The sequence below is a fragment of the Cyanistes caeruleus genome, chromosome 3 (assembly GCF_971803275.1).
Source record: "Cyanistes caeruleus chromosome 3, bCyaCae1.hap1.1, whole genome shotgun sequence".
Lineage (NCBI taxonomy): Eukaryota > Metazoa > Chordata > Aves > Passeriformes > Paridae > Cyanistes > Cyanistes caeruleus.
Window position 1 is genome coordinate 40,754,999 of NC_141703.1, and position 16,785 is coordinate 40,771,783.

At 37.2% G+C, this 16,785-nt stretch overlaps 2 protein-coding genes across 8 annotated transcripts in view; one reads left to right on the forward strand and one right to left on the reverse strand.

The window, feature by feature from the left end:
* The window catches only part of DZIP1 (DAZ interacting zinc finger protein 1), a 37,400-nt gene extending 23,114 nt beyond the window's left edge, over positions 1 to 14,286 (forward strand). For 2 of the 6 annotated variants that reach the window (XM_086880881.1, XM_086880882.1), the window contains exons 13-20: positions 5,160 to 5,305; positions 5,599 to 5,794; positions 8,270 to 8,399; positions 8,578 to 8,628; positions 9,444 to 9,646; positions 9,986 to 10,116; positions 13,156 to 13,327; positions 14,075 to 14,286. In XM_086880881.1, the coding sequence (XP_086737007.1) occupies positions 5,160 to 5,305; positions 5,599 to 5,794; positions 8,270 to 8,399; positions 8,578 to 8,628; positions 9,444 to 9,646; positions 9,986 to 10,116; positions 13,156 to 13,327; positions 14,075 to 14,157 (1,112 nt within the window). In that variant the 3' untranslated portion in view covers positions 14,158 to 14,286. Of the gene's footprint in view, positions 1 to 2,079; positions 2,140 to 5,159; positions 5,306 to 5,598; positions 5,795 to 8,269; positions 8,400 to 8,577; positions 8,629 to 9,443; positions 9,647 to 9,985; positions 10,117 to 13,155; positions 13,328 to 14,074 lie in introns of all 6 variants that reach the window. The other 4 variants (XM_086880883.1, XM_086880884.1, XM_086880879.1 and 1 more) reach the window with 3 other exon arrangements.
* A 1,651-nt stretch (positions 14,287 to 15,937) lies between these two features.
* The window catches only part of CLDN10 (claudin 10), a 54,325-nt gene continuing 53,477 nt past the window's right edge, over positions 15,938 to 16,785 (reverse strand). For both annotated transcript variants that reach the window (XM_023947553.2, XM_086880888.1), the window contains exon 5: positions 15,938 to 16,305. In XM_023947553.2, the coding sequence (XP_023803321.1) occupies positions 16,191 to 16,305 (115 nt within the window). In that variant the 3' untranslated portion in view covers positions 15,938 to 16,190. The remainder of the gene's footprint in view (positions 16,306 to 16,785) is intronic.

Here is a 16,785-nt window from a genome sequence, read left to right on the forward strand (position 1 = left end):
ACCATATAGTGAACAACAGTATTACACATAACAGTAATGCATTTGGGATCTGCTCCTGCAGCTGTTCTTAGTAATTACTGATTTTTCATTTCCTCTGTTTCTGGTACACTGAGGAAGAGAGGCATGTACCTTTATGCCCGATCAGCAGACCATTTTCAGGTCTGAGTTCTGGGGACTGGGATCTTCCTATTATGTTAAGTCACTTGGCAAGGGCTTGTGCAGAGATGAGTCATCCCCTTTAATCAGAGCATTTTGGGTAAAGTACAGGTAAAACAAGCATAGATTAAATCCAACTACACAGCAACTGCCTTATTGACTGGTAAGTCCAGCCAAGAAACTCAGAGGCATCAGTGCCCATGCAACTTAATTAAATCTTCCCAGAACATTTTGTCTGTGCTTCAGGCTCCGTCCTTCCAAACAGACACATTTCAGGCTTTTGGGAACGATTCCAAACTGTGTCTGAACACTGTTTTGGAGAATCATAGTTGGTGAAGGGCAGCAGTGTGCCAGGAGCAGTAGTGTGGAGGATCGTGTTCCAGTGCCCAGGAATGCTCTGGCCACTGGTAAATTTTACAGCCTTAGAAAGTGAAAGACCAGAAGCCCATTTGTCTCTCAGAGTTTTGCTTTTAAATGTTTTCCTAAGGTATCTTGATATTTGCATCTTATTCACAACTTGTGATGGTGTAAGAAGCATCTTTTTAAAACTTCTTATTTAGTACAAGTTCTGTGGGAGCAAAACTTAGGAAAGCAGGTGAGAGACTGAATATCACCACAGGCATGGAAAGCATGGAGAGAGCAGCTCCCATACCCCAAGTATTTATGCCATCAGATTTAACCCCCTTTACCTGGGGAATATTGGAGATGTGGCAGTGTCACTTAGCTCCAAATGCTTGTTTCACTGTGATTTCCTATCACAGTGCATCCATGTTTGTACTTGGTGTACAAAAAGTGCCAAAAAACATCTTCATGCAGCATCACTTTCTCTTCTTCTACCCATAGAGCATAACAACCATTTGTGCAAGAGTTTTTTTTGTGAAGGATGGAGCAAATGCACGTAGGCCCAAAATAGTGACCAATAAATTGTTTTCTCTTATAATGCCTATAGTTGAATGCTGTAAGTACAGTTTGCATATCTGTTTTTATTGTAAATCCTAGAAGGCACTCAAGCTCTAGTTTTCATTGATATAATTTAATTTGTAGAAGGTGAATATTAATTCACATTTTAAAAACCTGAATACTTATTGGTCTACATATAAACATTTTCAAGCGTGTCTTAAATCTGAAGTTTATAAAGTGTAGTCTGGCTTCATTTTTGTGAAGCAAATTGTACCTGACAGCCCATAAAATGATAAATTCAATGTGTTTCGGAAGCTGTTTGCAGCACAGACATTTCAAGAATTCTTTAAAACAGATGATAACACTGAATCTCACTCAATTGGAGTGATTGAAGATTTTTAAAATTGGTTTTATTGGTAATTATCTCATATATATGAAAAAACGTTAAATGTCTGTCTTGCATGTATGGACTCAGTACTTAATTACCCTGGAATAGTGAGTTAATATATTTTTCCATATATTTTTGAGGTTTACTTTGTCCATTTCACTTGTATTTTTTAAACTTTTAGTATAAAATTGCACATAAACAATATTTTTAAATTAATCTTAAAAAATTGCTTCTATGAGAAATTAATAACAATATTGATTTACATAATCCTGGGTGGCCCTGTCATTGAGGATGTCTTAAAAATATCTTACCTGGTGCCATTCCAGAAGTTGTGTAATGTATCAATCAACCTTGCACTGATGGCTTAAAACTGATGTATCTGGGATGACACCATACACCTGTTTTGGACAACAGAATCACTCCTGAAGTTACTATGTATTAGGGTCTCCTCTACACAAATGTACCCTCAAGGCAGTGAAGAGTTGTGTTGCAGTGGGTTTGTGATGGTTAAGCAGGTTTTCAGCAATCAAGAAAGTTGACATCAGTGTGGTGGTTTTTTTCCTGACTTTCCCTCTCTGGACCTTGACCTTTTTCTGTCCTTTTTGTCTGGTGTTCCTGTTCTTCTTCATTATTAGAGCAGGCACCCTTGGTGCATATGCTGGAGCCCATAGAGGAGCTTTCAGAAGAGGAAAAAGGTAATGATTGATTCAGCTCAAGATATGCTGGCATGTGTTTCTTGAAAACAAAAAATATTATTTGATACCTACAGTATTTTTCATTGTATTTCATTATATTTGTGTGATATGGGTGGGAACATGGTTTGTGTCAGTCTCCTGCTTGCTATTGCTTGTAAATATGATTTCCTTATCCAGGTTCAATGTTTTTACGAAAATCTAGCTAACTTCTTCAAAGCAGGCACATTCCATATGTTTAAAGAGATTTGAACTAAGCAGAGCAAAAATGTTTGATGGGGAAAAGCCCCTCACTAGGAAATTTTTGGTGCTGACACTATTGCAATATGTGTTCACTCCCTTTTAAAACTCTGCCTAAGAGAATAAAAGGTTCAGGTGGAAGGAAGTTAATGGTGGAGGTTGGAGCTGCCAGCTTTCATGAATGCATCACAGATATTTTTACAAGTAATCTGGCTTGCACCTACCCATAAGCAGCCACAGCTCCAGCCAGGGTTGTGCAATTCAGAATAGAGTTACATAGCCTGGCACTGGCAGCTGTTGTGCCTCTTCTGAGGAGAACTTGGAGAAGGCCACATTTACAATGACAGAACAGAAAGCTCTGGTTCATCCTGCATGGTATTCTTCTCCTGAACACAGCTAATAGTACCTTAGGTGAAATACCAAATAGCTGAGTAACATAAAAATCTCTTCTGTGTGTGAAAACCAAAATCAGTCTTGAACCCTACAGCCAGTGAGTTTAAATTTCAAAGGAGTGATACTGTTTTGAAAACAAAATAATTGTTTCAATACATCTGTGTGTTGAGAGGTTTCCCCAGGGCAAATCCAGTGACTGAACAATCTGAAATAGACTGCTTGCATTTTTGCCGTTCCTTCTGCTGTTTCTCTTGCTTGCCATCTTCTCTCTTGATGGATTGTCTTTGTTTCTTCTTCTGTGCCTAAAGGCATGACCTGAAGTGCAGAAGAGAAAAAGAAAGAATGCAGTCTGAAAAGACAGACCAAGATTTTTTTGGTTTTGATGACAGTCATTTGTAAGGGAGACTGTGAAAATTCTTGACTCAGAACATAATTTTCTAGGATTATGTAGGAACTGAGACAGTGGATCAGATGTAAGGTCCCTTTTCTTAAAAGCTGAATCTAGTATTTAGGGTTGAATAAGAAAACACTTCCTTAAATAATTGTTCTGGCAAAGAGGATTTGGCTTGAGTTACTTAGCAAGAATTAATATTGTCATTAATTAGGATAATGTTGGATATTCTTGTTACCCTTATTAGTATGTAGTAATTAGGCATTTTTTAAGCTCATTTTTAAAATGAGTTTAAAATGTATCTATTTTATTGTAAGGATTAATATTGGAAATAGACAGGGTTTTCAGAAGGCTCCTGGGAGCCTTCTGCTTTAAAATGTCTCATGTATTGCTTTTTGGGAGAATTTTGCATTGCATAATGTCATCTTGTCCTGTCTGGGGATAGTCAGATAGCCATGTGTTTCCTCAAGACCAATTTTTTGCCTCTTCTAGGACTCAGTTCTCCAGACAAATCAGTTTTAATCTTATCTCTGTCAGGGACTGAGTTGTCCACAGAATTCCCAGAATCAGATGAGATTTCAGCCTGATTATGTCTTCTTCAACACAGATCTAATAGTATGGCAGCTAGACTTTCTTTCGGTTTTCATTACCTATAGTTCTTTCCAGGATCTTATGGGAAGCCACTTCCTGAAAACCTAAATATGCCTAAATGTCATTTATGCATCTTGAGGCTTTTTTGTCTCTTCTTTAGGGTGCTTGTCTCTCCCTTTAAGAAAAATGAAAAGCAAATGGAACTGCTTTCTAATAAGCTGTCATTGTTTACAAATAGAAAAAGTGACACATTTGTTTCAAAATAAAATGTTTGAAAATCACAATATAGAATTATGCCTTAATTGCTGTCCATGTCTATTGAGTAAGGCATACTGGGAAGAGACAAACTCCTGCCCAATATTCTCCTTGTATTTCAGGGGAGTTGGGAGTGTGGTTTACATGCTTTCCCTGGGATGCTTTATACCCTTTGCCAGCTTTGCTGACCACTGCCAGACAGAAGCAGCCATCATAGTTCCACTAGTTATTGCTTCATTTACTTTATGTGGCATTCAGAAAAATTTTCTCTTGCCAGTGACACTTTATAGACAGGTTCCAAGTGGGTGTGTTTTGCTTCTTTACTCTCCTGTATGACCCTGTAATACTTTGGCCTGACTTAAATGACAGTCTTCATTTTAGATGGAAGAATCTGTCTAGATGATTCTTTTTTTCTTGCATAAGAGTTCTTTATTGACATAAGAGTCAGTATTGACACTTAAAGCAAGGGAAAGAGATAGGAACTTCTTTGTCTGCTTTTGAGTATGTATGATGTCATAGACTGGCATAGAAGAAAACACGACACTGAACTTTGTCCTTGAAAGAGTTTTGAAGATGACTGTTATCCATTATGTATTTTCTGTGAAACAGTCTGCCCCAGACTAAGGTTTTGTCTTTACCAAGACTTTTGAAAGTGTTACAGCTTTGCAAAGGTTTAATTTCAGTAGATGATTTTATCAAGAGAACATCATGTTGCTTGAAGCTTTTCTTGAGGAAAAGTTTATAATATTCTTGTTCTGATTCTTGCTAGTATTCAGCTTTTATTTGAAACACCATGTTTAGAAAGCTTAAGTATCAGAAGATAGTCTTTATTTATCAGAACTTTTCAAGTACAATGTTAAAAGTAAAGATCTTTGTTGCCACATACTTAGCAGAGCATCTCTACAGCAATTCTGTAAAGAGCAATAAAAGTTACTTGTGATGGTGGCTACAAGGTGCTGAGGTACAGATTCCAAGTGAGCTGACTTTTGTAAGCTAGCCCAATGTTTTGAAAATTACACAATTCCATGTAGATGAAAAGTGCACGTATATGTCTCTGCTGTTTCTAAAGAATGCATGCTTCACTGCAGTTTTTGTCTCATGTAGTGTGGATTTTTAAAAATATCTCTAAACAGCATTTTACTTCTTATTTCAGAAACTGAGAAAAGTGATCTAAAACCAGATAGAAGTAACCACTATTTAATAAATGCTCTGAAGTCTGATCCTTCTTTAACTAAAGAATTGCGAGCTGTTTTGGAGCAAGCTCTGGAGGAGAAGCTGGAATCCTTGGGAATTAAAGCAGTAAGATGTTGAATTATTTAAAAGAAGGGTAATCTTTGTACCACTTCTCTTCTGTTCTTTCACTCCTGTACTAGAGTTCTCAACCTATAATATCCAGAGCTAAATTTCCATGTTTTAAATAACTGCAATTCCTTAACCACTAACCTGAGAGGGTGGCCATCAAATTACAGCTGTGGAGGATATGTCTATATGTCTACACTTGTGAGCAATACTACCAACATCTGCGATTTTACTACAAGCTCTGTGATATCTGAAGTGTAAAAGAGTGTTTACAATACAATTTATTTTCTTAGGGTGTTCGTGGAATATCAAGTGATCGCTTAAATAAAATTTTGCGAGCAATCGAAAGTGCCAGAGAACGCAAAGAGAAGCAGGAGCCCACCATGCTTGGAATTCGAGAGCATCTTGAACGTCAAGTTGGCTTTCGGGTTGAAGAGAAATCATTATCTTCTAGAAGACCCGATTCCTGTGCTCATATTCTTGGTGAAGGTTACAATGGATTTTGGGGTTTATTTCATTGTCTTACATTTTATAACTGCTATTTTAAAATTTTATATAACAGCATTTCTGTATAGCTGCTTTCCTACTTTTCCATAACAATATTCTATATAGTCATGGACAACTAAACTGTTTTCTTTAGAGGGTTCTCATCATGGTATCAATATGCTCTTAACAGCAAATATCTTAGCTCAGGCAAGATACATAGTGTTGTGTAGGGACTGTAGCACTTCGGCAGCAAATAAACCCCTTGCTTTCCAGCTGATCCTAACAGAACTGAAGGGCCTGTAATGGCTGAGCTTAATTTCTGATTTTAACTAGTTCAGTATTGTAAGTCTGATCATGTTCCCAGGTGCACCAGCGGTGTGGGTTATAGTCTGAGTCTGGTCTCATTTTGTGATCCCAGATTCACCAACAGTGACACCTTAGCATCAATCCCTCTTCCCTGGCTGACTGTAGTGCTAAGGGTCATCCAGCTTCTGCCTGATAACCTAACACCCCCTCAGCATGCCATGATGGCCACATAATCCCTTAGCCACACATCACATGGTATATTTCGTGGAAGTCCCTTCATCATGTATCTTTTTGCTGTACACCTTGTTCTTATGTTATCCACCCTGTGACTACAGTCACACCTTCAGTTTGGTGCCGCTATCACACCTGTTCAATGGATTTTTGGGGGGTCTCTATAGGGCAATTTCTCTTCCCCACACCTTTCATTATACCACACCCAGACCTTATGTTTCTGACAGATCATTATCCAGATACATGTTTATGACCAAAGGAAAACATATTAGAGTCAGGATTAACGTAGGAACAACAGGATTAAGTAGTTTATTGAAAATTCCTCTAGCTGTGATGACCATCTGAAGAGGGAGTCTGACCACTGATGCTGTTCATCTTACTTCTTAATGTATTTGATTAGATGCCACGAGGACTGAAATTCCCTTTCAAATTCAGTGGCATTGAGGTTACCTTTCTAATTTCAGTGGGCAAAGTGGCCTCATCTCCTTCCCTTATATTTGCTGTCGCAGTAAATTTCACAAGTGAGACGTGTGTGGTGCAGAATGTGTTCTAGTTACCATATTGATTAGCTTCCATAGATAGAGGTGAGGGTCTCCATCCTGCAGGTCAAGCTTGCTGATGTGTGAACCAAATTTCGTTCATGATAGCAGCAGCTGCTTCTACAACAAGGATAACAAATCCTTAGGTGGTTAACTTGATCTTCAGTGAAGATGTGCTGGCATCATTCCCAGTATCCCTCCTGGAAAGGGAAAACAATACAGCTTTCATTGGGGTTTGTCCAGACAGGTTATCCTTTAGTGGCTCAACTTGTGTAACTGCTTGGACTAATGATTAAAGTCTCTTTTCCAGCTCAGAATATCTTTGTTCTGTCTCTTTAAATGCAGCTGGGCTGAATCTCTCTGGTCCACCAGGCCCAGTGTGAAACAGGCTGCAGTAAGCGCCAGGTTCTCAACAGAACCCCATTCTGCTGTAACAGAATACAGGGGGGTTGTGGGACCAAGCTCTGGAACTGCTTCAATGTGCTACTCAGTCCACTCCCTTGACTTTCCCTTTTTGAGCAAACTCTGCAAGGGATGGGCAATAATGGAGAAACTGGGGATGTTGGCACCAATATCCTAAAGTTCCCATTATCTGTTGTAATTATTTTAGTATAGACAGGTTCAACCCACACTCTATTTTTCCAAGGTATCAGAAGTGGCTTGTTTAATCTATCAAGCTCTGAGGAACTTAACCTCCTTTAAACCCTTGACACTTGGACATAGGAATGCCTAAACCTAAGGCTGTTAACCCATTCTTCCCCATATTTGTTGCACACACGACCTCCATGGAGTCTTCTCCAACTGTTTTTGTATCACTGTGTTGCAAAAGCGTAACTACAGGCCTCACACAGGGTGCATGAGCAGTCTGTTAACCATAGGTCTGGTCACATTCTAAAGAGCCAGTCTATGAAATACAACATGTGGTTCTTTTGGATTGCCAGAAATATATATACACAGATATTATACATATACATACATATACATATATATATATATATATATATATATATATATATATATATACACACACATTTATACATATAGAAACATTAACTTCATTGTAGCTGTTTATAGCACTAACAATACAATTGCAATCACAATTGCAACTTAATTTCTTAATTTCCTGGGTCAAAACACTTGGCATAACCAAGGGTTCAATTCTGAAAGATGTCTGACCTCTGAGGACTAGTTGTAAAGGAAGGGGGTTCATTTTCTGCCAAATTGCTACACTTTTTAACCCAATGCATGGTAACTCAGAACTGCTTGGAAGAAAAGAATTATATTTCCTCTCCTTTTTTTGTGAAACTATAGTCTGCAGCAGAGACATCTTTAATTGTAGAAATGAAATGTGAAAGATAACAAACATTGATTGTAAGAATGACATAGACAATTTTTCTTGTAGAAAAACACAGGTTCAATCCATTGGGAGTTTCCTCATTTGCCACACCTCAAAAGCCATCAAAGTTGTCTCCATCAGCTGTCCGCCCATCTGGACAAAGAACAATCCTCCCTGAGTTTACTTCTACTCCAAAGTAAGAGATGCCATTCTAAAATCACTCATACCTCAGATAATGGTCCTATGGGTTTGGGCTTTTGTGGCTGATGTGAACATTTCCTCAGTTGTAAGAATTGAGGTAAGAATTCACATAACTTCCATATAAACTTTATGCTTACTGTCAGTCTTGAAATAACGTGTCTCATTATTTTTAGATCCAGGAAGATTCTTGGAAGTGGAGGTTCCAGAAAAACATCTAGCATCACGTATGTTTTGTTCCTTTGACTTTTTGAAAAAGACATTTTTGGTGACATGTTTGCCACCAAAACTATTATTAAGCTAAAATCATAAACACTGTCTGGGCTGCATACTTCATTTTTTGGTTTAAAGTGTTACTCCATTTCAATGTGTTATTATAATCCCCGAAAGATGGCATGTTTTTCTTTCAGCATATCTATTCTTTGTTGTGGTTGAGAAAGAAAGATATTCAATAAGAACAATAACTTCCTTTAGTTTCTATTTTAGATGCTTTTTCTGACTGTGTTAAAGCATTTAGAGACTTTGGTGACCTAATTTTTTCAATTTATTGATATTTTTATACTGCAACCAAGATTAAATATAATATTCCATGTTCCTTTCACATCAGGTATATTATTTTGCCTCTTCCTTGCCACTTCACTTGCACTGAAAAATTCCCATCTGATGTCACAAGAGGCTTTCTGTGGCACAGATACTTTGACCCTGAAATTTGCTCTACCTGCCAATCCATGAAAGCCCATCTGTGTTTGCCTGGCAAGACTTGTTTGATATTGGTCTCTTGTTTTGTAAAGAGGGTTACATAAATGGAGGGAGTCATGTGTGTAGAAGAGGGCATTTTGGGGTTTAAACTTTCTGAGTTTAACTAGAAGCCTGTTTTCTTTTAATTTTTTTTAATAGTTAAAAGTTAGGGGATATTCTGTCTTTTCACCCTAATAAAAATGAAAATTATTGGAAAGGAAAATACAAGGAAACTTAAATTTGTATGTGGTGATGCACACACTGAAACCCAGTAAGTGCTCATGTTGTATGTGGTTTTCCTTAGAACACCACCATTCAGTTCAGAGGAAGAAGCTGATGAAGATGATATGAAACAGTCTTATGTAACACCAGAGATATTGCAAAAGCAGTCAAAACCATCAAGCAGCATAGTCCATGCTTTTCAGAAGCCTTCTGGCAAAAATGATAGGAATGGGATGGAGGAAAACAGAGCTGGAGAAACTGGAACACCTCCCAAAACTTCTAAAGGTTTTTCACTGCATTTTTATATGGATGTTGTGACAGCTGTGCATGATTTTGCATTTCATGGAAATATTTTTGTGTTAGGAAACATAAAAAAAGCAAATTACCTAGTCTTGAGTGTGTATATATATAGGTAAACACTTCATGTTTTTTCTAGTATGATTCTGTTCATGTATTACTTAGAGATGTGTATCATGCTCTTCTATATAAATGCATAAAAAGATACAATCTTTATCTCAGAGAGAATTTACTTATTTTTACTTTGGGGGAGATTTCTAGAAGGTTTACGGTAAAGTCTCTCCTTGTGAATGGAAACTGTCAATTTAAGTTTTTTCTGAATTTTAGGAACAGTTATTAAAAGACTGACCAAACAAGTTGGAGAGAGTCTTTCTAACCATGGAAGTAAGAACAAACCAGCTGGAGGAATTAATGTTACACAGGCATTTATTAACAAAGAAGAGGTGAAAGAACTGAAGGTATCACTTTTAATATGCAGCATTATTACATTAATAACATACTACTTTCAGACTACATCAAATCTATTGCTGTCCATTGAGTATGGCTTGCGTTCACCAGCAGAATACTAACACAATGGATTCTTTACCCCTCGGGCTCCTATGGCCCTGGTCTTCTCCTCAGTTTAGAGTTCTATAATTGGTAAACAATTTTGCTGCAATGTGGGGTCTTTGCCTGAACAATTTTTAAAAGGAAAAAAATATTACTCCAAAAGAGAAGTCAACAGCACTGATTTTATTTCAGTTTGAATAGTTTTTTCTAGATTGAAGTAGACAGACAGATACTAGTTCTAACATTAAATACAATACTTTTTCACTAAATTAGCAAATAATAATTACTGAGAACCCTGTTAGCCATAATGAAACTGATACCTTGGAGCCTCCTGACTGTGGGATAATCTGAAACTCATCACTCCCCCCAAGACAGTGACACTTCTATTTAATTTTCCAGGTAGGGGTGATTGTCTTAATCAACTTTGGCTATGAAGGTAGCATAATGACATTTAGCCTGTGTCCTTGTAGTTTCCATTGATGACACCTAAGCTGTTCATTGACTGTGTGGGATCTGCAAATTGCACAAGACTCAAAATTATCACCACAGACATGACTATTACAGTACAATTTTCTGTCTAGTAGTACTTCCAAATTCTTTGTAGTGTCAGATTTTACAAGACCATAAAATGTTCACAGTCAAATTGGCGGGATGATTTTGTAAAGGTCTTTAGATGGTGGGTCATAGTGTTCAGGAATTTGGGCTTCAAGGACCTGTAGCAAAATAAACTTTAAAACCTATGTTTTAAAAATGCTGTACTTTTCACTGATAATCTCCCTTCCCACATCTTTCAAGCCCCTGAAACCTTAAGCAAGTATTGAGGGAATTAAATCCCTCCTATTGTGGTAGAAGGTTGAGACCCCCAGAGAAGCTTGAACTTACGAAGTCCATGGGACCCAGTGAAATGTTTCCCAGGGTCCTAAGGAAATTGGTTGATATAGCTGCCAAACCATTCTTCCATGATAATTGAAAAGTCATCACAGCTGGGTGTAATCACTGACTACATATAAAAATAAATCCATTTTTACAAAAAGTAAGAAGGAAAACTCTGGGAACTACTGGCCTGCTAGTTTCATTTCTGTGCCCAGAAAGATCATGGAACAGATCCTTCTGGACAGAAAATTAGACTATAATGAAAAGACAGTAGATATAGATTACATATTAGGAAGAAATTCTTTACTGTGAGGGTGCTGAGGCACTGGAACAGATTACCCAAAGAAACTGTGGATGCTCCATCCTTGGAAGTGTTCAAGGTCTGGTTGAAGAGGGCTTTGAGCAGCTTGGTCTGGTGGAAGGTGTTCCTGCCCATGGTGGGGGAGTTCAACTGGATGATCTTTGAGGTCTCTTCTAACCCACACCTTTCCATCCTTTTATGAAAATTATTGTTGCTATAATTAATTTAGAATACATTGAGTCCCTGCTGTATCCTGTATGGACAGGGTGAGTTCAGAATAAGCTTATGAAAGCAGGGCAGGCACTGCTACTTTTTTTCTGGAATCTTTACAGAAGAACACACTATCTTGTATGCTTTGGTAATTATATGCATATATTTATGTCCATACTTATATGTTTAATATTAATAATTTTAAAGTTTAATGTCTTTATACAAGTTTTTGAGTTAATAAAACTGTTAAGCAGTTTTGATTGGTGCCATGTATTTACACTTGATCAAAACTGAATTCTGTTTGAAGTTGACATGTTTATTCTTTAACAATAATTTGGGACTCCTTGAATGTTCGAGGAAACACTTCCTCCAGCATTTCTCAATATATGTGACTGACTTTCCCATTACCACACCCTCCAAATGCAGATAATTTGAAACAGGAGAATAATGAATTCTGGTATGTTAATAATACAGCACACTGAGCAGATCTGTCAGTTTTTGAAAAACAGTTTGCAATGTTAAACTGGAGTTATGTTGCAAGATAACACATTACTGCAGTCTCTTCCCCACTTTCGAGACACAAAACACGTTCATATTTGTTGATTTTTCTCTAGCATATACATACCTTACATTGTTTTCTTATAGCATCTGAACCTTCCTTCTGTGCAATGGAAGCACCATCTAGATCCTTACTAGGACTCCAGTGAAATAAGGTTTTAGCTTTGTGAGGAACCATTGTTTGCTTTCCACAGTTATGCTCTCTAAAAATAGCTCAGATTGATCAAACCACATCTGACTGAAAAATAGGGAAATGCTGTAGCTCTTTTTGCCAAAGCTGAATGGAGATACTTAGTTTTCAGGCAGATGAGGTAAGAGGGACCATGGACTCATTGCCTTCAGGTTCATCTGTTTGAATTGACTCTCTTTTGTGAACTTAGTATGCAAATTCACCACTTAATTAAAATCTCTTTGTACATGCTGACACTGAGTCTTGAGGGGAATGTATATTTAAATTTTGAGCACCATGTCTTTTTTTTAATTTTCATTATTTTCTTTTTAAAATAAATTAGTTTTAAATTGAGAAGGCCTTTACTGCAATATTTTTTCCTAGTTTGACTACAGAATGCTTATAAACTGACACTTTGCATGATATATCTTTATTTTCATGTAAGTAATCTACATTCTAATGCTTGGAGGACTTTCATCTCACTGGAATATCCCAGAAAAGATAATCCTTTTTTAAGGCTGGCATATAATACCTGAAAACAGAGGTTTATGCCAGATGCAAAACTGGCAGGACTTTAAATGTTTGCAGTTCCTGATTTAAAAAAAAACAAAAAAAACTCTTTTAGTTTCGATAACAGCAAATTAATATCATTTAGGTAATTGAATTAATGTGGATTTTAAAACTGTGATGATAGATTTCATAAAGGCCATGTGCCAGCGCATTTTTCTTTACCAGTTTCACATTGTTGAGTTTAGGAAAGATCTCAAGTTTAGGAAAGATCTCAGCACAGCTTTAACAGACAGAGGAAAAATGCCTGTTTTTTCTTGTCCCTGTTAGCTCACAGAAGCTGATGAAGACGATTGGGATATTTCTTCAGCTGAGGAAGACATTTTATTGATGAAAGCTGACAGAGGTCAGAAGGCGATGACAGTTCATAAAAATGAGCCCAATGGTGCATCTGTGGTACATGCATGGGGCCTTCCCAAGAAAAGTGTGCCAAAGGAGGAAGGTAACATATTCATAAGTGGCTGACCCACCTAGAGGAGGATTAAGTACAGTGTATTACACATTGTAATTCAATAGATGGTGTTTTGTAAGAAAAGAACAAGAAAAGTTCTGTGTTTGGTTCCTTGCCATATAAATACCATGTTTTTATGATACTTAGTGATACATAAACCATACACACAAATAAATATACAGAGATGCCAACTTAAATTTGGGATTTTAAACCACAATATTATCAGATTTCAACCTCATCTTAAAAATTAATAAAAAAATCCAAGATTTTTTTTCCTTCCCAAATTTAAGGGAGAAGGGAACTCACTTTGTCTTGAGAATGATAACAACATTTCAGGTTTGTTCAAGATACCTAATTGACTTACCAGGCTGAGATAAATATTTGAACTAGTGCTAAAGCAAAAGCCTCAATCTTACATATAATTTATATAGTAGTTTCTAACCCTAACGTTTCCATGTATGTAAAGGTTAAAGCTGTGTCAGTTGCATTAAGATACTTCTGGTTATTTTTGAAGAGAAAGTAAGGTTGCTTGTACTGTGCTTTATGTTCTGTGACAGAAACAATCTACATATTATCAACACTTGTCGTTTCCTTACCGGTTGCAATTTGGGACTTCCTGAAGTCCACAGGTGTTTGCTCACATAGCATGTCATTTTACCTTACAGACAAATACAAAGTAAAAATATCCCCAAAAGAGTATTAATAGCTATTAATTGTTTTGTCTGTTTGTTTTAACAGGCCTTCATGAAGCTGATAATACAAGCACGTTAAAAAGCAGCTTAGTCACTGTGACAGACTGGAGTGATTCTTCAGATATATAATTGTTCCATTCCTGATGGGAGGTCCTGCTTTTGGGGTCTGCTGCGTTTCAAAATGCAGGTGAAAACGTCAAGTGTTTCCCAGTAACTTTTCTCATTGGTCCTGTAATAACAAGGAATACTGTTTACAGAGCTCTTGTGTCATTCAATCTGACTCTGAAAAAGAATATTGAAATATGCAATACCGGCCATATCTGTTTGGAAACAAATTAATTCTTCTCTCTTTTTGTGGTAGTTTAACCTCAGCCAAGCCCCACACAGCCCATTCACTCCCTCACCTGTGGAACTGGGGAGAGACTTGAAAGAGTAAAAGTGAGAAAACTCGTGGGTTGAGATCAAGGCAGTTCAATAGGGAAAGCAAAAGCCACACACACAAGCAAAGCAAAACAAAGAATTAATTTACTGCTCCCCATGGGCAAACAGGTGTTCAGCCATCCTAGGAGGGCAGGGCCCTATCATGTGTAATGGTGGCTTGAGAAGACAAATGCCATCACTCCAAATATCTTCCTCCTTCTTCCCCCACTGTATATACTGAGCATGATGTCACATGGTCTGGAATGTCCCTTTGGTCACTTTGAGTCACCTGTCCCACCTGTGTCCCTCCAAACCTCCCGTGCACCCTCAATTTCCTCACCGAAGTGGTGGTATGAAAAAAGAAAAGGCTCTGTGCAAGCCCTGCTCAGCAATACCTAAAACATCTCTATTATCAACTCTGTGTCCAGCACAAATCCAAGACACAGCCTCATACCAGCCACGGGGAAAAAAATTACCTCTATCCCAGCCAAAACCAGCACACTCATGAGTTCAGTGGTGAAAGTCTCTTTCATTTCTCTGAGGTGAATATTTTGCCTCTAATGTTTACATTAAAGATTGAAATTGGTCTTGCAAGAAAGCCTGTTAACCAATGAACAGAATATACTGCAGAATATTACTTTATACAATTTTTAGTGCCTATTTTCTTGTATTTTATCATGAACTTTATATAAAATTGTCAACATTTTAAAGAAAATATATCCATGTATTAAACCGTTAAGTTTCAACCATGGTTTACAATAAACACCAAATGAAAAGAAAAAAGCCTCACCTCTAAAACTAATCATCATTAAATGCCTCCTATATGGGGAAATTGGTTCATTGGGTTGTTGTTTTTTTTTTGTATTGGAGTTGGGTCTTTGTTAGTATAAAAGGACACCAAATGGAAAAAAAAAATACCATGTAAAGCCACATTGAGGAAAGCACTGACCTGCCGTTGCAGAAGTACATGAAGTACTTGAAGTACATGAAATGTACTTGAAGTACATTTCTGGTTTGTCCATATTGGCTGCCTTCTTAAAAAAATACAGTAGTGTTTCTACTTAAATGAAGTACAAAAAAATAATGTAAAACAAAAAGAATCTTGACTTTGTAGATCTAATGTAATTTAAATAATATCAGATACAAAACTTTTTCTATACTGTGCCATTATTAAATAGGACTGTTCATTTTTTATATTCACACTGTTGTCCCAAACTAACCAATTTTTGTTGAAATTCTATAGGTCCATCAGTTCAAACTTCATAACAAACATGAGTTGTGTCTGATTTTAGGGACTCAGTCTAGAAAGCATTTTGTGGTTATTTGTAATCTCTGTTCTCATTTATTGACCTGGACAAATACTCCCTGAAAAATCATCACATTTCTGTGGACAGACAAAGAAAAAACACTAGCTCAGGTTTTGAACTGCAGTATGCCAATACGATGTGTGTGATGCCATTCCCATAAGCAGCTGACATGACAAACTGAATTAGTAAATACCTCATTTATTTTTTTTTCAAGAATGCAATATCAGCTCATGATTGCCAGGTATAAACTTTACAATACCAACATCAATCTTAAAATATTATATAATAAAATTTACATCAATATGTAAAAAGCTGCAAGTTAATATTTTTAAAAGTCATTGTCTTAGTGGTAAGTACATTGGGCTGAGGGGAATCACTCTGAATGAAACGTACAAAATCACGTTTAAAAACGCTTTGAGTCTTCCAAGAGTGCAACTAAACATAAGCGTTCTTGTCAAAGTGCTTGGGTGGGGATTTGTCAGGGACACTGTTGTGGACCTTTGTACGAGAAGACATCACAGATGTGGCTCCATTATAGGCATACCCCCTCCTGAAGAGAAAAAAAAAACAATTTACAGCTCATCCTACAGACAAGTGACATCTCTGCATCCAGGCATTACAATAATAAAGCTAGAAGAAATGCATGGGAATGTAACTACAAATTTCAGGGGAGGGGGCACATTCCTACTCTGTGTGGTCCCATTCTAGTTAAACATTGCCACTCCATCTGTCTTTGCATCTGTCTTTACACTTTCCTGTAACATATACCTCCCTCACAGCTAAGTAAATTAAGGCTTAATCATGAAAACTGTGGCAGATCATAGGTGACCAGTAACTCCCTACAGCTGTTCCTCTTTGTTAGCATACCTCTTCAGCTGCTGGAGGTCCCACTGCCACCACCACTTGCTTTTGATCTGGTGATTTGAGATCAGAGAAACTTGTCTATCCAAGCCTGTAAAGCCACCTGGCCACTTTTCCTACGTCAGTAAATGCATGGTTTTGCAGCTGTAGAATATTTATGAAATACATA